The sequence below is a fragment of the Panthera tigris genome, chromosome A2 (assembly GCF_018350195.1).
Source record: "Panthera tigris isolate Pti1 chromosome A2, P.tigris_Pti1_mat1.1, whole genome shotgun sequence".
NCBI lineage: Eukaryota > Metazoa > Chordata > Mammalia > Carnivora > Felidae > Panthera > Panthera tigris.
Genome location: NC_056661.1, coordinates 86,847,014 through 86,868,591, shown reverse-complemented (window position 1 = coordinate 86,868,591; position 21,578 = coordinate 86,847,014). Strand labels below are relative to the sequence as shown.

The 21,578-nt window shown below is 34.1% G+C and overlaps 1 protein-coding gene across 1 annotated transcript in view; it reads left to right on the top strand.

Moving 5' to 3' along the window:
- SEMA3E (semaphorin 3E) overlaps positions 1 to 21,578 on the top strand; it is a 244,938-nt gene that overhangs the window by 198,641 nt on the left and 24,719 nt on the right. Inside the window, exons 6-14 of the mRNA XM_007076776.3 lie at positions 2,370 to 2,489; positions 3,603 to 3,745; positions 4,968 to 5,082; positions 5,491 to 5,560; positions 8,486 to 8,630; positions 10,796 to 11,018; positions 13,523 to 13,614; positions 15,849 to 15,890; positions 17,730 to 17,896. Of these exons, the coding sequence (XP_007076838.3) occupies positions 2,370 to 2,489; positions 3,603 to 3,745; positions 4,968 to 5,082; positions 5,491 to 5,560; positions 8,486 to 8,630; positions 10,796 to 11,018; positions 13,523 to 13,614; positions 15,849 to 15,890; positions 17,730 to 17,896 (1,117 nt within the window). The remainder of the gene's footprint in view (positions 1 to 2,369; positions 2,490 to 3,602; positions 3,746 to 4,967; positions 5,083 to 5,490; positions 5,561 to 8,485; positions 8,631 to 10,795; positions 11,019 to 13,522; positions 13,615 to 15,848; positions 15,891 to 17,729; positions 17,897 to 21,578) is intronic.

The window sequence follows — 21,578 nt, the reverse complement described above, 5'->3', positions numbered from 1 at the left end:
TTATCTCAAAATATGCCTTCTCTACATACAGATACAACTTTTGGCTGAATATAACACTAACTGACTTTGATATAAATTGTGTCACTTTTTTCCTTGTTACCAAAGACTATGCTTAAATAAGAGTTCTGATAATACTTTCCTCTATCTAATTATATTTTAAGTTCAGATATAAAGCATCTTTGTTTTTTCAGTTTCTGTTATTTTCTCTATCACACCTCTCACTTAGTATACATTTGAGTATATGAGATGAACTCAATAAATACAGCTTTTTTTAAACTTGTTATCTTGAAAATTTTCAAATACAAAGAAGAATTGAAAGAGGAATAAAATTTACACCTTTATACCATTTACCTTGATTCATTAATTATTAATATTCTCGCACATTTGCCTCTGTTTCTCCTCTTTCTTTTTATATTTATGTATAGTTTAAAGGTGAATTCCTTTGTGGGAAACCTGGATTTTATTTATGTATTTCCTATATTTATTTAAGTACTCATAGTGGATTTTGTGAACCAACAACAACAAAAACAACAAAAAACTATTTCCTTGCCTCTGTATAAATTAAAATTAATTTATAATTATAACATATCTGAAAACTTATTTTTCTCAAGCCTTCAAATTCAATTTGTATCTCCTTATTCTATTTTTTAAATCTGGTAAAACAAAAGCAATTATTTTCACTTTTTAAAAATTCAGTTAACTCAAGTTGACAACATATTTGATTGCTCTTTCAAATTTTCAACCATACAAAGATAGTCTACTCAAGATTTTTCAGACTTTTAAAGGCCTTAACTTAGAAAAAGCCCTTTATAAATGCTGAAATAAGTTTTTAAATCGAATTAATAAAATGTATAAACATGAAATCAAGTTCTCTTAAATTCTGTTTATATACTTGGTTAAATCTTTATACCTGTAAGTTTAATAATTCTAATTCTAAAATTAAATATTCAATTAAATTCATTAAATGAAAATACATTTCATTTCAATTCTCTTACATGTAAAGCACTTTAAATACCATGTGTACACATCTGTACACATTCCTTATTTAACAGAAAAACATTAGTATGTTGAGTTCAGTATAGTCATCAGTTACATATTTTTAAACCTTACCAGAGTTATATGATATTCTTTATAAGAATTTTACCACCCTAAATTGAGGTTACTGCTTCTCTCTGCTACTCTCATTTGCTTCTTTTCAGAGCTATTTTCCAGGGACAGGATACCCATGCTGCATAGGCCCGGGACAATCCTTCTGGCATCACTCATGGGCACACTGATGATCTTTTATTGTCCCTTTGACAAAAGAGAACTCCAAGTCCCTATGCTTGATATGTGCTAGTCTTCCTCAGTTCCCTGTATCTTTATGTTATTTTTCTATTTGTTATTTTTTTTCCCTTCTCATAAGTTATTTTAATGTCTTGCTTTCTGGCTTTCTGCAAGGACACATTGTCATTTCTTGAAACCAAGGACACGTTGTCATTTCAAGGAACCATACGTTTGTGGTTCCTTGGTCTGATTTTAGTCTGGGACCTCCACCGCATGTTAGAGCCAACTTCATTCATTCTGACTAATTAAGTTATAAATCCTTTATGCCATTCCTATCTAAGCCACAAACTTAAAATTAAATGATAACTAATCATATTATACGTGACTTTGTCAGACTTTGTGGTTCCTACACTAAAATCATGTTAACAGAGGGGCACCTGGTGGCTCAATTAGGTGTCCAACTTCAGCTCAGGTCATGATCTCACAGTTCAGGAGTTCAAGCCCCGGGTAGACTCTGTGCTGACAGCTCTGAGCCTGGAGCCTGCTTTGGATTCTGCGTCTCCCCCTATCTCTGTCCCTCTCCTGCTCACACTCTGTCTCTCAAAAATAAATAAACATTAAAAAAAAATTTGAAAAATAAAATTATGTTAATGGAAGCAATTTCTTGTTCCAAGGATTCGAGTTAGTTGACTTGCATATAGTACCAATAATAATGATAATACCTTCATATGAAGGCTAAAAGAAGTTTAATAAAATAAGATGAATCACATTACTTATCAAATACTCATATAGGTCTTAGTATATGTTGGATGTTCTTTGAAGTGCTTTACTCTTTATAATACTTTTGAGTGCTATTCCTATTTGTATGTGAGGAAACTGAGACACAGGTAGGTTAAGCACCTAGCCCAAGTTCACACAGCTAGTAAGTGGTCGAGTCAGGATTCCAAGCCTGGCAATATGAATATACCATCCATGCTCTTATATTAATTCCATAGGCTGTATGTGCAGTAAACCTGGATATGTTTACTGTAATTGTGGCTTATATATGGCCGTCAGATCCAGAAACAAATACTGACTTCTTTTTAACTGACGTTTCCCTGTAGGTAGTGAATTGTTTGCTGGCCTCTACAGTGACTACTGGGGCAGAGATGCCGCGATCTTCCGGAGCATGGGTCGATTGGCTCATATTCGCACCGAGCATGATGACGAGCGCCTGTTAAAAGGTGGGGTTGAGGAGAAAAGAGTATGTAAATCAGAACTGAAAACAAGTGTAGAACTCATGAGAAACTTGCCATGTTTTGATAATAGTAATAATACAAATGCCATTGATAGTGTTTTACAAATTTCAGCTTTTTTTTATTAGTAGTGTTATTGAAAATCTGCAATTATACATATAACATTTTATATCAAAATGGATTGACATTATTATAAAACCATGTTACCCCCATAACAATACTTAGAAATCAGAATTTAAATGGAGAAAACCAACTAAATACATGAAAAGCAAAAAAATCCTTTCATCTAGTAAGTAGCTTTGTTTTCTCTTGTCAGTTGGTATAATTTTGGATGAATTGATTCCATTGTTTTGTTTTAATAGGATCACATTGTGTTTAGAGACAAATAAAACCCTAGGAAAATCAGTAGCCATTCATTGATAGAATTCTTTATAAGGAATAATGTTTATATTTGGGCACCCTGACCTATCCAGAGATTAAAGCATCATTTAATAGTGAGTGTTTTTGTTATTTTTAGCCTTTTTATTAACCTTTAGTCATTACTGGCAGCATGTTACCATTAAAATATTTGACATACCATATCAGTCAAGGGGGTTCACTCAGATCCCTTAGACTACAAACAGAAAGACTTAAAATACATTTGCTACCTTAAAATGGTCTTCCGTGAGCTACCCTGATAGATAACCTATGAACCTAAAAAATTGATAAACTTCTCTATTAAAACTTCTCTATTAGGTATTTATGTTGACTTTTTATATATTTGGGAGGAAATTTATGCAGATGATCACCCTCATGCCCCTAATCTGTTCTTTGAATGAATTTTAAAGTATGCTGTTTCAAACTGATTTTTCCTTTCGTGACTCTTATTTTCCTATTAAAATTGCCTCTAATAGTTCCAAACAAAATGTTAGTTTGCGAAGAGAATGGAGATATCTACATGATTTTAATGTGCATACAACATTTAAAGGAAATAACTTTATTTCTTCATGAAATGTTGAAAGTTACACTGAAGCATTTGTGTGATATGTAATATATTAGAATAACCTTGTCATTTTCCTGTAATAGCTGTTTTACTTTTCTTCTACTTTTTTATACCTGTAGAACCAAAATTTGTAGGTTCATATATGATTCCTGACAATGAAGACCGAGATGACAACAAAGTGTATTTCTTTTTTACCGAGAAGGCCCTAGAGGCAGAAAACAGTGCCCATGCAATTTACACCAGAGTGGGGCGACTCTGTGTGGTGAGGACCGCCTTTCTTTCTCATCCGTGTGCTTAGCTCACAGTTTATCGTCAGGCCTTGGTCATTTGTTCGGTTTTTTTTCTTTATTTTTTAAGTTTCTTTTTAAGTTTTGTAAGTTGATTTACTTGATAGAGCAAGAGAGAGAGAGCGTGAGCAGGGGAGGGCCACAGAGAGAGGGAGAGAGAGAATTCCAAGCAGGCTCTGCACTGTTAGCACAGAGCTTGACATAGGACTTGAACTCTCGAACTGCGAGATAATGACTTGAGCCAAAATCCAGAGATAGACGTTTAATGGACTGAGCCACCTAGGTGTCCCAGTAGGCTTTCTACTATAAAATACTTTCTAGTATTCTGTAGGCTGCCTAAAATCAGTATTTGCTGTCTAATAATTATACTTCACATCTCCTGAAGGTTTTATATTGGTTTTTTTTTTTTACATTCATTTATTTTTGAGGGGGGGGCGGAGAGAGAGAGAGAGAGAGAGAGAATCCCAAGCAAGTTCTGCACTGTCATCACAGAGCCTGATGTGGGGCTCAGTCCCATAAACCATGAGATCATGACCTGAGCTGAAATCAAGAGTTGGACGCTTAACCAACAGATAGGCTGTTGGGAGACATTCAAAATCAATTGAAGGAGCAATATATATTGACAGATTGCTAATAATATTACAGCTGTTAAGTTACTTTGATATTTCAGAATAAATTTAAGAAGAAAGTTATAAATACATATGTATAGCCATGGATGTACATTTGTGTGTATATATGTGTGCAAACATATAGGTATGGTGTATGCATATGTATGTGTATGTAATTCAAGATTTTTCTAAAAGAAAAAAATAATGGTGCTTTTTCTGAGATAAGCAGATTATTTATCAATAAAATAATATTGAAGGTTACCGTATTATGATACCATATTTATCAATAAATAATATTGAAGGTTACCGTTACCAGTGCTTTACATAAGAAACACCAGTCTATTAGCATTCTTTAACACCTGGAAAGTATATTTAATGGACAGAGTAAAAGTATACTAACCAGGCGGAAGGTGGAAATCTCAAAGAATGCTTATGGGGAAATGCATCTGTGATATTATTTGAGGATTAGGCTCCAGTTTCCAGATTAAATAAAAAAGCTACAACTCTTACCATCTGCCTGTTTAATATTGCAAAATTTGTTGTTAAAAAGTTCTTTTGGTACTCATTTGCATGATTTTGTTTGTCACAGAATGATGTAGGAGGACAGAGAATACTGGTCAATAAGTGGAGCACGTTCCTCAAAGCAAGACTCGTTTGCTCAGTACCAGGAATGAATGGAATTGACACATATTTTGATGAATTAGGTAAATCTTACTGAATTGAAAGAACTAAATGTTACCCTTTGATGTTTGTTCCCCTCGATAAACCCTCACTATCTCACTTATGGAGACTTGCTTCGTGCAGTGTGCAAGTTTCCGTTCTTCTCATTTTGGCCAGGTCCACATGGTGGGGTCAAAGGAGTTGCAGGAACAGGAGATCCCTCTGTGTAGCTTACAGTCAGCACCTCGTTCCTTCCGTAAGGCCCAGCTCAGAGTCATTCTGAATAGCCAAGTATTTCACTTTTTTGTGATTTGGTCAGGGTCGTATGACCGTGTATGGAAAGACATTGATATCTTATATCTGTAATGGATTCTAAGCTACTTTATGTCAATATATTTTCTTTACATGCAAAGAGGACTACAAAAACTAATGTAATGGACTTTAATTTTCAGAGGATATTTTCTTGCTACATACCAGAGATCCTAAGAACCCAGTGATATTTGGACTCTTTAACACTACCAGGTGAGAAATGCATATGGTCAATAAAAACGTTATGAAACAAAATATGCCTTACCCTTTCATGGTGTCTGTAAATTGGAAATACCGTTGACCCATTGTCATTGTCTGTCTCTTTTGTATGTCACCAATTTCTCTTTGTTCTCATGTTTGCAAGTTTTCTTTCATTTTTAAAGCCATGATCTCAATTCAGATCTGCGTGTCTGTTTGAAGCACCCCAGCATCCTTCTGTGCTCAGTATCCTAATTTCCTCCCTCTCTGACATACAACAGAATGATTTTCTTCTCATATAGTTTATAAGCTCTGAGTTTGGGGTTATAGAGGGTAGAATAATTACTTTAATTGTCATATAGTTTTCTGAGTCAGGTTTTCAAATGTCTTTGTCAACTGTTACTCAGTTTTGGAAGTTTTTCCTCTGGCTCTCTGATGTTATGCTTTTTAGATTATACATTGACAGAATCCATGGGTCCCATCACTATGATTTTATTTACCCACCTCTCTTGCTTTAAATGACTGTCTTCCAACACTGGTTTTTATCAGTTCACCAGTACTTGTCAGTTGCCATCTATAAGAAATACTCCTTGATTCCTTAATCAAGAGCTCTTAAATAGAGCACTCTCTCTTATGCTCACTCTCTTACTCAGGCTGTCCCAGTCCTATGTGGATTCACAGAGAACATGTATTTATGATTTGCTTTCCATGTTTTAAATTTAAATAAGATGTTGAAGTTTAGGGCCTAGAATCTATTACTTTTCTCTTTAACATGTTTTATTTTATGTCCATTGAGGAGTGTTGGGAAAAATGAAATATTACTTCATGTGTGGCAGTACATGAATGAAAAAATATTACTAGCATCAGTTTTGGTTGAAAGTTTACACATACAATTTCTTGAGTGTGTCTTTCCAGATAGGAGAGACTGGAGCCGAAATGACTGGAATGAGAAGTAAAGAATATCCCTCAATTATCTAGACAAGGATAGAATGACAGAACTTACTTCGTCTTTTGCACTGCACTGGTCTTCAGCTATGTTGTAATTTTTACCTTGCTTGTTCTGGATCTCTCCACAAAGTTGTTTGTTTTTTTCAGCAGGTGATTTCTTATGGTCACTTTGAAAAAAAAATAATAAAGTTCTTTTGATAAATATTGTGCAATTGTAAGGAGACCTTCTCTTCAGCAGAGAAATATGGAAACAATTTTGCTATCAGTTCTTCCTTGATGCAAAGAAAATTAGTGAATGTAGATTGGAAGTTGTCACAGTCCACAGTCCTCACTTTTTTTTTTTTAACTTCATCTTCGCTTTCATGCCTGTAAGGAATTTAGACGTTGCATTCTAATCCCATGGTTTTATAATAAATAAAAGCTATGGGATAACCAGAATAGTTTTTCCACAGGTTAGTATGATCACTTTGTACGGTACTTTCCTAAATGATAGCATAATGGAACTGTCTAGATTTCAAAGACAACACATTATTTTTTCCCATAATTTCAATTTTGACTGTTCATTTTTTACATAAATCTGAGGAAAAGGTGTCCCAGCTGTTACCTGACTTAAAGGTTGATATTTGTAGCATAGTGATCAAAGGTTTATTGCCACTTTAGTTGGGAGACTATCTCTGGTTTTCTCACTATTGGAGGCATTTCCAATTGCTTCAAGGTGTGTTATAAAATGTGTGAATTGATGTCCTAAGACAGTAACATAACTGCTGCTCTACAGGTGTCTCAGAGTATAGGAACTTTTACGTTTATAAAGAACTATGTGTTGTTGAAACTATGTGTTGAAAGCACTTTCACAAACATTAATTATTTTGCTTCTCACAGTGAGGAGGCTGGGGAAATGTTTGAATTTGTTCAGATAATACCAAATTAAGAAATATGGCCATATTTTTTAAACAAATTATTTAAAAATGTCCTTTTTGCAGAAATTTATCACAAATGTCCCCAGTAAAACTCATTGTAGTCAACTGGTGTCTTTATCCTTTATAAGTAGAACTTTTTATTAAAAAAAATGATTCTAATTGCTGATAGTTCTGGAGGTAAAGATTCTGAGTTTTATATAATTTAAGTAATTTTCCCAAAATTAATCTAGTGTAATCCAGTCATCTTTCCACTCTAGTGCAGTTTCAGTGACCTGGAAGTCACTGGAGAAGGGAACATACAGCAAGCTTATTAATGCCTGTATGACCTAACATAAAGAATGGAACAAAGTCCCAAAGTTTCATGAGATTTTAACTTGTTATTTAATCATATACATTGAGAAATCAAATAAAATTTGAACGGAATTAGCAATACTAACAGCGTAGTGATTAGGTGAGCACTGTCTACTCAGAATATGAAACAGCATACAAGGAGATAAAGCTTAAGATGAATAATTCAGGGGCACCTGAGTGGTTCAGTCATGTAAGCATCTGACTTTTGATTTTGGCTCAGGTCATGATCTCACGGTTCCTGAGACGGAGCCCTGCATGGGGCTCTGTGCTGACAGCACAGAGCCTGCTTGGGATTTTCTCTCTCCCTCTCCCTCTCCCTCTGCCCCTCCCCTGCTCATGCTCTCTCCCTGTCTCAAAATAAATAAACTTTAAAAAAATGAGTAATTCAACTTGGGAATGAATCTTTTTAAATATTCAGGCGATATTTTCCTTAAAAAAATATAAAGACACAATATAAGATTTAGAAATTAAGTGAGGTGACAAGTGTCACTTTTTTTAGTCTAACAGTGCCATTTTCAGTTTCTTGTAATAAGGTAAAGGAACGGTAAGTTTTAGAGTTCCAGTACTTGAAATATTGCAGTAGTTCATATTTGTAGAATATCCTGTACTTAAGATGTTGCAACTGTTTTATCCAAAAGACTTTATCCTTATTTCTGTAGTCTGAAGGATTTGATTGGATGACTGCTAGTCAGCTCCAGTATAGTAATTATCTTTTTTTTTCCAGTAACATATTTAGGGGGCATGCAATATGTGTCTATCATATGTCTAGCATCCGGGCAGCCTTTAATGGACCATATGCACATAAGGAAGGACCTGAATACCACTGGTCACTCTATGAAGGAAAAGTCCCTTACCCAAGACCTGGTTCTGTAAGTTTAGACATTGAACAAAGTATTCTTAGGTTTTAAAGGCTCTTTTAGTAATATTTTATTCAGTGTTTCAGATGCTTTACAAAACTTGCATTAAACAATTAAGAAATTCTACACCTAAAAATGTGCTTCATTACTTGCATGGTAAAGAAATACCACTTCTTGTATCTGGTTGTACGCTTTTTATTTAATGGAAAAAAAAATCTACAGTGAGAACATCTAAGCAGCCTGATAAAGTACAGATTGTCATTGATATTTTGGCTAAGTAGCCCCAAAAGCAAATTTATTTTTGAGATAACTGGTGAACACAGAAACATCCAGTAAAGAGAGTATCCTATTCCTCCATTTCTTCAGAAGAACTGGTGCCACATAGAATTTCCAAGCGTGAGAAAGTTACCATGTATTCACATCCTAATATTTGAGTCAGCCTCCAAGTTCCCCCAGCCACACTTTCTCCTTTCTTCTCACTTTAGCATCACTGAATTAAGCTTTTTCTCTACCTTACCAGTATACTTAGCATCTCATTCAGCATCCTTCCTGGCTCTTAGAAGGAAAATGCCAATACAAAAGTGCTCCTAGAGTTCCAGAAGTTTCACCACTCACCTGTGAACTCATGCTGCTGACATTCTCCCTGATTAGCCAAGCTTTTGTGCTTTTACTTACATGTGTATCTAAAAACGATGATGCCGATGACAATGATGATGAATTTGTGTCATGTGTCCTGTGCAAAAACTATGTTGGAAAAATGTCAGCTCATTGTATGTGCTCACAGACCACGGAGAACAAACATTTAACTTGTCATACAAGTCAAAAGTCTACACTTTTTCTTGAGCAGCTGGTGAAAACCCATCGCTGTGCTCATTCCACAAGTACTTGCAAGTCAAGTAGAAACCATTTTTGCAGAGCCAAAATTCAAAGTGGAAACAAACCTTACCTCCATTAACAAGTGTAAAGCTTTACCATTTCAATCATTCTCACTAGCTTAAAATTATTACTTCCAGTAAGACATAAAGTATACTTTATTTCACTCTATTGATTGAAATTACAATTTAAATGGAGAAAACCCACTCCTGTGGCTTTGCTGGAAATGCTTCTTGAAACCACATGGTATTAAAGGAGATTTGGAGGAAGTGACTGGTTACTGAACTGCTTCCAGGCTGGTCCAGAATGTTTCCAATTATGTATCATGTAAGTACACTCCAGTGAAAAATTCAGGCCAAATTAAGAAATATGACCTGAATTTTAAAACAGACCATTAAAAATGCCCTCTTTGCAGAATCTGATTACTACACTACTGTATTTATACTCTAAAGTGGAAAATTCTTTATCAACATAATCATTGCAATTGCTGCTGATTCTGGAGGGAAATATACGAAATAAGGGAGTGCTTAATAACAAGCATGAATCAACACACTTAAAGGTATTCCAAGAAGTTACTTAGGTGCTGTTGAACATTTATATTTAGAGTCAATAAATTAAGAATTTAAGCATGTTTTTGCATATATTTCTCACTTTCTCAATTTATTGTGTTGAATCCATACAGAAATAATATAAATTCATGCAGATTACAGTAGAAAGGAGAGGGTTTTTTTTCCCTGAATTAACACTGACAGAATTTAAACAGTTTTCTTTGTTACAGCACTAAGATTGTATAGTCAGTGAGTCTGCTGAAACCATCACCAATCATATTATCTTAGTCTCAATAATGGGAAAACTGTTTTGTGCAATTGTGATCCTTAATTCGGGAGGAGGATTTAGCACAACAAAGAGGCTTTTGCTCTGTTATAAACAATACATGGTTTATCTTCAAAACTTAAATTACAACGTGAAAAATTAAAAAATTTCAGAAAATGGGAAATAATAACAGTATTTATGATGATACTCATTTTTACCACCTTCAAATTGTACAGTATTAAATATACTTCACTTTCCCAAGATTTCACTGCTTTCTGTATTTTTTCTAGTGCTGCGTGTTTGGGATGATTCAGTCTTTATTTGCAATTGTTAATGCAGATTTTATTTCTCTAATGAAGGATATGTGGTTACTAAGTATTTCTAACTGCAATTAATTCATTGAACACATCCAGTTTTCTGTTTGTTTTCATAATTGATTGCAAATTTGCTCTTTATGCGTAAGACAAAAATATTATCCACTTGTATTGCAGTGTGCCAGCAAAGTTAATGGTGGGAGGTACGGAACCACCAAAGACTATCCTGATGAAGCCATCCGATTTGCAAGAAGCCATCCACTTATGTACCAGCCCATAAAACCTGCCCATAAAAAACCAATCCTGGTAAAAACAGATGGAAGATATAACCTGAAACAAATAGCAGTGGATCGAGTGGAAGCTGAGGATGGCCAATATGATGTCTTGTTTATTGGGACAGGTAAAGAGATTACAAAGTACTGAGATGCATGTACTGAATCTTAAAATCATTAACATTATTAATATTTTTAAAACCTATCAACAAATCTATTAATCCATTAGCCCATTTGTACACTGCTTTTTTTTAAATGTTTTTATTTATTTTTGAGAGAGAGAGAAAGACACAGAATCTAAAGCAGGCTCCAGGCTCTGAGCTGTCAGCACAGAGCCCAACATGGGGCTCAAACTCACAAACCACAAGATCATGACCTCAGCCGAGGTCAGACACTTAACCAACTGAGCCACCCAAGTGCCCCTGCACACTGCTTTTTCTCTGCAGTGGAAGAGAGGATTTGAAGCGGTTACAGCCCATAATTCTTGATACACAGTCAATATCCTTGAATAAATGGATTAGGATTAATTGATTTTCATAAACAGCATTGGTTCCAGACAGAACTTCTCCTAGAGGAAATAGGCTGCCATAGCAAGTATGGTTCTGCCCTCAGTCCCCAGATCCCTTCCCGCCTTTGGCTGTTAAGTAAGGTCTCAAGATTTGTTAAACAGCTTGGGACAGTAACTTCACCTGAGTCTATAATCACAACACTGCTTATCAGGCCCCATCAGAATCATCCATTTGTACAAAAATGGGCCATTTGTTACCCATAATGGAGGCAAACTTTTAGAGCAAAATTATAATCTCCTGCATTAATAAAACAAAGAAATATGCTGAAAAGGGACATTTTCAAATAAATATATAACTTTAATTCCATACATACAGCTTGTGGAAGAGAATTTGAAATCTTTGAAACTTTTGGCATTTGGATAATAGATAAAAATTCTGTCAAGTACTTTAAAAATCTATAGACATTTAAAAAATCTTTTAAATTATTTCGTTTTTTTTAATATACATTATAATCATTGCTATAGCAGTTGGTATTTAGAAGAGTAAGCATCCTACCACACATAACTTTAATCACAGACATAATTCTACAGAGACATTGCATATACTTAGATCAGGAACCAGAATATGATACTAATATTGGTGCTTGGGCTTCTCCACTCACACTTTTTTAAAAAGCAAAGATTTCAGTAAGGAAACCTTCATCTGATTTGCAGAAATTGATCTCTGGTGTAGGCTGTATTTTATCCTTATTTTAGGAGGTTAATGTTCATGATATTCTCTGCACTGCAGATTCAAGATTAACAAAGTGTCACGTTTCTTTAACAGACTTCAAATTACTTGGCCATGAATTCACTCATAATGACATTAATAGAGCTTTTTCTTTTCAAGTTTCATAAGTAAGAAAAATATTTGATAAAAATTAATCATGGGAAAAGCTTTGTTATTTTTAACATATTTATGACCTGGAAAAGTACCGGTCATAAACAGTATATCAGTCCAAGTCTGTTTTTAGAAATACTTTCTTGTTAGATTGACCAAAGCTATTTGAGAGAATTCCAGAAATATCAGATAAATATTTATGCTATCATGTAAATGATTTTTAACTCAAAGATACCATCATATTGAGCCACGGCTTTTCAACACAAAAGAGGATATTTGATGAATGTGTGGTGAGTACATTGGAAAGTCTCACAAATGATAATGATTTTTCCCTGTGCTTTAATATTGTGTGGGTGTGTATAAAATACTGTATATAGGAAGGGTCTTTATTGCAAGTCACTAGTTGCAAATTAATAATTTGAGTTTCATCTTTGTGTTTTGCTTGATATAATTATTTTAAGGTGTTATGTATTCTTGGCTTAAAAATTATAGTTTGGATTCCTTTTCATGTATTAGATAGGTAATTGTTACTCTTTTTATCTTAATCAAATTTTATTAACCCACCCTCATGATTTGGTAATTTTTAAACAAACTGCTTAGATACCATAGAAATTCTTAGACGAGCACCTTCAAAGTGCTTATTTTTCCTGAGCTATTTTTAGCACTACACCACATTATTCTTACAAGCAAATTAGTGTCTTATTAAAATTTTTATTGGAAAGAACAAGCTCAGAATATCAAGTATAATAAAAATTAGGTGAAATTTTAAATTATGAATTTAAATTTATAAAATTATTGATAATTACGGAAGTTAAATGATTAGTATGGGAGGACTTATGCTGTTCTCTCAGTAGTATATACTTGCCATTTTTCTTATTAAAAGTGTATATATATGTAATATAGTACCAGATATAATTGTATATATATTAATATATTTTGATTTCTCAGTCTTTAATTGAGTTTCTGAATCACATTATTTGAAAAATAATTACATATTATTTGGTCTTATTTCTTAGCCAGGCATACAGTTATTTTTTTGCCCTTTTATTTTTATTTTTATTTTTTTGCCATTTTAAAATATGAATGTATGAGTGGTCATATTGTTTTAACTAACAATGAGTAAAATTTTCATACATCTAGATCTCAAATCTTACTCAAATTCATAGGTGCTGCATGGTTTTTAATTGTTTGAAAACCAGATTGCGATAAGCTTCTGGTTTATCTCTTCTTTTGCTTTCTTACAGATAATGGAATTGTACTGAAAGTAATCACGATTTATAACCAAGAAACAGAATCAATGGAAGAAGTAATTCTAGAAGAACTTCAGATATTCAAGGTATTTTTAGTAAAAAAATAAAATGAAATGAAATAGCCAACATTTATGTATTAACAATTGCCAATGAGTTGCAAATATTAAAGATGCTGGCTCACTTTTTTTTTTCTTCTAACAGGTATGTTGTGAATTCAGAGTGAATCTGAAGTGAGAAATGGTTTAAAATCCTGTTGCATCTGTTTGATTATTGTACACTATTCAAATGAAAATGCTAATATTAACCTAGCTAGCATGAACTGTGACTTAAAGAAATAACACATACCACATACGAATTCCAGAATCATTATCGCAGAGTCTCATTTTACAAATGTACTGTCAACACAGACAAAGCAGTAGGTTTCATATTGTGCACATTGGGATATGATAAGCATATCACTTTTTATTACAACATAGCAATTACACAAAGAATTTACTAAAAAAGAGAAAACTGCAAAATGATAATGGGAGGATTAGACATGACAAAAACAACTGTATGCATGCATACACACACACACACACACACACACACACACACACACACAGACTCAAGCTTCAATATTTAAGGCAGTTATGGTCTTTAGAATCACCATGAACACTAAATTAGTGAATACGGACTGATGCTCCTACGGGAAATAGAAGGTTACGTTCCTGTGAGCCTCTAGTCACAACATTTTTGTCAACTGATCAATATATAGCATTGTTCTTTTTGTGTTTTTATATAGACACCTTATATCATATATAGTTTATTAACTAACATTGAACTTTGTTCCACAGCACTATAACTCATGCCTGAACAAATCTTATTTAACACATGTATTTTCCCACAATGCATATCACAGCCTTTTGAAGCTTAGAAACACTATACAGTGCTTCAACACTTTGCTTAAAGGCTGTTTTAAACATCAAAATTGCCAACACAAAGCACGAAATAGACCATCGAAAGGACACTTGTTTACAATACAAAAGCTGAAACAAGAAGGCAGAGTGTTGCAATGATTGACCTCTGTTGGGGTCATACTTATAGGGCAACTAAAATGTATTGCTTCTGTGTGCCTGCACATGTCCATGAATGACCACAGGACACCATAAGTATTAATGAAGGGGTAAATTTAAGCAATTCAGAAAATTTGCAAAAAAAAAAAAAAAAAGCAGTCTGTAAATTATTAAGATTGACTGTATGTGTATGTAATGAATATGTATGAAAATATCTTTATTGATAAAAAAACAGTTCATTTCACCTTAGCTGTCCTGGAGATTAGATTCCCCATAGCTGCACCCAAAGCTGACCATGTTCCTATCTCAACCAGAGCAGCTATGTTTTTGTCTATCTTGCATATTGGATTTCTATGTAAGATTTCATTTCACAATAGTGACCATAGCTACTATATTAGGAGCCTTCCCCCACAGTATCTTGTTTATATCAACACTAAAAAACATTATCACTTGAATGAATAAATAAGTGCATGTATGCATGAATAAAGTGTTCTATAGTTTAAAATACTGAAAAAAAATATTGACACGGGATCAAATTTTCTCTTTCAAAAAATAATTCTTTGAAGGATAATCATCCATCGTGTAGATCCCACCTGCCTCTTGCTTGTCTGCTTGCAGAATCCTTCTGAGTTGTGGTACTCATTAGAGACCCTCTAGTTTTAATCACCAACCCTAAAATAACACACAGGCTCTCAAAACATTGTGATAGATTTTCTTTCCTCTGGTGCACTTCTAAGGCAATGAAGTTATTCATCTTTCTCAGAGCATCCTGGGTTCATAGTGTTTGACCACAATAACTCCCAACAAAAAAGTATTCTGATTAGACTTGGATTAAAACAATTAAAGATCACATGGTTTGCTAATAATAACACCAATTGAAAGACATAACTGTTTCACTTCTACTGGTTCAAATGGTAAGAAAGAATGCTGTGCCTTTATTATTTTATTTAGAGATATTTGGGTTTCCCAAACAAGAGTAATATTCAAACCCAAATACAAAAATTACATTTCAGAAACAAATGGTAAGCTACTTAGATTAGCCACTACTTTTTTCATCTTACATATCTGTTCTACTCCATTAAAAAGATTTTTTTTAAAGAAAGCTATATTTTAATGTAATTATGTTTTCCTATTGATTTGCTAAAATGAAAGCCATGGACTAGCATAGAACCACTCACATACCTAATAGGAGTTCAGATGATTACAACCATATTAAGGTATATTCCTATATTTCTTTAATAACAACTTTTAAAAATGTCTTGCAGGATCCAGTTCCTATTATTTCTATGGAGATTTCTTCAAAGAGAGTAAGTTGTGTGTATGTGTTTGTGTTCTATATGTGAGTAAAGGCAAGAATGAAGAGCGTAAGTACATGTGTTTATACATAAACAAGTTACAGTTGTATTCTAGTAAAAATACATAGTGGTTTACATGTAATAGGTTTCTTTATTTTCTCTTATTGGAGGAAAGTACATGAGAGTAGATTTATCTCTATAATCATGATAGGATGTTATTCTGTAATTTTTTTGTTAACATTTTTAAGGGCAAAAATAACGGTAATGATGGTAACACAAAAGAATGTGCAGTGAAACACAAACTCCTCTCCACTTTACTAGAACCAGTTACTGGTGAAACTTTTTCCAGAAGTAGTTGGTACATATATTACCTCAAATTTATTTATAAATAACCATTTATGTTTAGGCAAACAAGAACATGCAACGTTCATTGCTCTGCTACTTGTATTTTCTTCACAACAGATCTTACAGTTGATTACATGTCATTCTCTCTGTATGTATCTTCATTACTCTTTTAAATGTTTAGTGTTAATGTGCACTGTTGGTTGGAGTGTAAATTGCTACAGCCAATATGGAAAACAGTGCAGAGTTTCCTCAATTTATTAAAAATAGAACCAGCATATGATTAAGCAGTGTCATTTCTGGGTATTTATCCAAAGGAAACAAAGTACTCACTCTGGAAGCCATCTGCACCCATGTTTATTGCAGTATTATTTACCATGGCCAAGACATGGAAACAACCTTAAGTGCCATCAATGGATGAATGGATAGAGAAAATGATGTATATATGTGGAATATTGGAACATTATTCAGCCACAAAAAAGAAGGAAATCCTTCCATTTGTGACAATGTGAATGGACCTTGAGGGCATTGTGCTAAGTGAAATAAGTCGAAGAAATACAAAAACCATACAAACTTACTGATATGTGGAATTAAAACACACAAAACAACAACAGAAAACGAATTCATGAATAGGACAGTTTGGCAGCTCCCAGAGGCAGGGGATGGGAAGTGGGCAAAATGTGGAGGCGATCCTAAGGTACAAACTTCTAGTTACAAAGGAAGACCTGGGGATGTAATGTATGCCATGGTGATTATACTAAATAATACCCTAATACTTATTTGAAAAGTTTTCACCACACAAGAACAACTCTACCTGTGTGTTGAAGAGTGTTAACCAGACTTATTATGTTGATCATTTCCCAATATGCAAATATGGAATCATTATGTATACACTGAAACTAATATAATGTTATTTGTTAATTACATCTCAGTTTAAAATATGAAACAACAGGGGCGCTTGGTGGCTCAGTCAGTTGAGCATCTGCCTTCGGCTCAGGTCATGATCTCACAGTTTGTGAGTTCGAGCCCCACATTGGGCTCTCTGCTGACAGCTCAGAGACTGGAGCCTGGTTCAGATTCTGTGTCGCACTGTCTCTCTCTGCCCCTCCCACACTCATTCTCTCTCTCAGAAATAAATTTAAAAAAACATTAAGAAAAATTTTTTTAAAAAGATGCAACAACAAAAGAGCATTTACTTATCCAGTCTGTTATTGGACATTCCTCCAGGTCTTTTAAAAAGACCTACAGCGTTAACTGATGAGTCTTTCTATTTAGATAACAAAAGAAGAGCCAGCTTCCTAAGATTTTGTCAAGCTCAGTTAAGCAGTTTTGTTGCTCGAGCTTCCAGGTCTATAGGAGTATTTCACATCTTAGAAAAATGGAAGTATCGGTGTTCCATTATCCATCCTCAGTAACTGCGGTAATTTAAATGAATATTCACAGAGGTGAAGATCACTGAGAGTTCTGTCCGTTTCTACTAGTGGCCTCTCTGTTCTTTGATGTCTCTAGCAACAGCTGTATATCGGATCTGCTTCTGCCGTGGCCCAAGTGAGATTCCATCAGTGTGACATGTATGGAAGTGCTTGTGCTGATTGCTGCCTGGCTCGAGACCCATACTGTGCCTGGGATGGCATATCCTGTTCCCGGTATTACCCAACGGGCACTCATGCAAAAAGGTGAGAGGGTCCTCGAGGGGATATTTACCTTGTTTAGAAAACCCATAATATTTCTTAAAATATTTTTCTTTCTGCACATGTTCCATGAAAATACCCATGTTATTTTTGTTTGAAAAATCCATCATAGTAATGTTCTGTTCATAATATAAGCTTTGAAAGTTGAATTTTCCCTGAAAATAACTCCTGTCAATTACTGTGTGGAGATTGGAGTGGAGCATGCTGCTGAGTCCTTTTTCTTTACTCATGTTTGAATTGACTCTTCTCCCTCCTGACGGTTTTCCTTCAAGACATGAAACCAGTTTGGGTAAACTTAAAATGTGGAAATGGCAAGGCACCACACACGAGAGATTCAAAGACTTAAAAGAAAAATAAATAAATTCTAAAATACATCCTGCATTCGCCCCGTGTCCTCTCAACCAGCTGGTCTTCATTTATTTCATTTTGAAAGTGAATATTTTAACTCCTAGGCAAATGCATGACCTGTATAATTAATGAAATGTGTGATTTAATTCAACACAAATGAAAGGTACTTAAAGACTTCCAAACTCTAATGTCTACAATTCAGCGAGGTCATTGCCACTTGTAAGAGAAGGTAAATCCCGGTATACTTTGAACAGGAAATCTTGAAGTCCAGAAAGTATTTTGAAGGTTGGAGATCTTCCCTCACTTGAGCCATATGAAATTGTTCATTCTTTGGGGGACAACATAAAGGAAGATATTTTTATTTATTATAGAATAAGCAATTTTTTTTTCTCCTAGTCAAGTGACAGAAGACAATATAAAGCAAAAACATAGGACTGTGTATAGTTACCTTACTGAAAATTAATTTTTATTAATTTCACTAATTTTGATTCTTCCACTGTGGGTTACTTCAAACCTTTTTAAAAATCTAACCCACCTTAATATAGTTGTTATTTTTATAAGTTCACATATATAGTAGAATCTCATTTTTAATAAATGTAGCCACTAATTCAGAAGTTTTGTTAACTTGACATTGGTTACATTAACATTCACTCCAATGTTATATATTATATACTTAATGAAATCATTATATACTTAATGAAAGTACGTAATAAACAGATAGTGAAAAGAAACTTTGAGGGGACATTTGTAAACTAAACTTACCAACCATTTTAAAGAACTGAGCAAGGAGCACCTGGGTGGCTTAGTCGGTTAAGCGTCTGACTTCAGCTCAGGTCATGATCTCATGGTCGTGGGTTCGAGCCCCATGTGAGGCTCTGTGCTGACAGCTCAGAGCCTGGAGCCTGTTACAGATTCTTTGTCTCCCCTCTCTCTGTTCCTCCCTCATTCATGCTCTCTCTCTGTCTCTCAAAAATAGGTAAAAGTTAAAAAAAAAAAAAAAGTGAGCAAATTAATGGATCTTGTACAAATGCTTATTAATATTTAAAAACTTGTTAAAGAATATAGCCATGTTACTATGTAAAAATACTGTTCAATGATTTATTCACCCATTATGCTAACTACTGTACTATGTGCGAGGAGTATGAAGAAGAGGTCAGTACTCCTTGGCTGCAGGATCAGAACCTAAAGTGGAGAATGGAATTGGAAATAAGAATGATAGCAGGTCACTACTGAGCACTTACCACATATAAGGTACTGAACTAAGTGCAATATCCATTATATAGTATTTGATTTTCAAAATAACTCAACCTTTGAGCTCAGTCTTGTAGTTAGAAATATGAGTCTAGTTAAAGGGAATTTATATAAAAGGCATAGAATGGTCACGGAAAACCATGTATTTCCATAGGTTAGGAGTAAAGTAGCTGGTTTGAAGGGTGGAAAGGTCATTTCACCAAAAATAATACAATTAATTATTTTATTGTTATTAGCAACAATAATAATGTTTGCAAGACTTGAATCAAATACTTATGAATTACAAGTATTGTATTTTGTTATTGTAATAACATGCAGTAGGGTTGATGAATTCTAACTGAGCAGTTTCCAGAGCTAAATATTTCTTGATACATGATGCATCTTATTAGAGTAGATATCCACAAGCTTGATAATATATTTATAAAGGGTGGACAAAAAGTTATTTAGTACAAGTTAAATGAAGGGGCAAAATCTTAGGAAGGAGCACAATGTTTGAGTCAGGAGCTGCTGTGCTCATAAATGAATTAGTTCAGTTCAGTGACATGTAATGGAGATCTTTCCATGGTGTCAGATTCTTTTGAACCATCATCCACCCCTGGAGGAGAACATTTTGGATAGGCTCCAGCACACTAAGGGAAAATAGTTTGCTTTTATAGCAGGTCGTTTTTGCTTCAGACCTGACGAGCAGCAGAAATCGAAAACTAGTCATTAAAATAAATACTTTTCTGTTCACAGAGTGAAAATGAGTCAGCAGAGAAAAAACACTAATTCACAATCCAAACCACTTGTTTAAAATAGTCTTCCAAAATACACTATAAGTTATAGAGCTAAATCTTTTACTTCCCCTTGCTCTCGCATTTTGTCTATTTCCGGTGTTCTCTTAAAAAGTTTCTAAGTAGCAAGAGATACAAGAAAAATATGCGACTTTGAGAATAAAAGGCCACTTTGATTAACCTTTCTAAAAGTCCTGAACACTTATAGTCTTTTTAAAACCCTGAAATAAAAGACAGTTATATTAACATAGCATAAAATGAACTGAAACCTTGTTGGGGGATGTGATACCTTTTTTTAAAATGCATTCTTTTTCAGTGAATTTAAACAAAACTTTTGCATGCTTCTTATCCACATCTCTTATCTAGAACTATCTGATTCCATCTCCCCTCACTTTCACATCATTTGTGTAATAAACCTGATACAACATTTCTTCAAAGTAGAAACTATTTCCCATTTCACAGATTTATCCCTGCTCCATTATTCTTTAATGCTCAGTAAACTTTACATTCCCAGGACCAAAACAATACTTAATGGAGTGCGAGATCAACAACAGTGGCATAATTCTTACCCAGATCTGCTCTCAGTTATACATAGCTGTGTACATGCTAGTGTAACACGATAAACAAGCGTAAAACTTTTAATTTTAGCTCCTTTTTTGTCAAGTTGTTTTTTCAATTTAAATCAATAGAATGATGCATACAGCAATTTTAATCTTTATAAAATACCATGTTTTTAAGATAAATTCTTCTAATCTACAGTCTCTATTTTGAAACAGCATGCTTTTGCACACAGATCATAATTCTAAAAATTGATTGGAAATATTCATCTGCATTAGCTTATAATATAAGGAAATACTTAAGCCATTGTTTTTGTTTTGTTTTCTAAATGTTTATTTATTTATTTTGAGAGAAAGAGAGAGCACATGCACGTGCTCATAGGGGAGGAGCAGGAGGAGGAGGGAGAAAGAATCCCAAGCAGGCTTCCCATTGTTAGCGCAGAGCCCAACAGGGCTCAAACCTAGATCCCACAAACTGTGAGATCATGACCTGAGCCAAAATCAAAAGTTGGACGCTTAACCAACTGAGCTACTCAGGTGCCCCTAAACCAGTTTTTTTTAAGTATTATTATTATTTAAGTTAACTAAGATCTGAACTTATATGTGAGAAAGCACTCCATCTCTTGAAATGATGTTCCATTATCATCATTTGGAGCAGTGAGGAGAGCCTAGAATGAAAAAAAAAAAAAAAAAAGAAATGAGACTGGACTAGATTTTAGATGTCATTTAGATAAATTT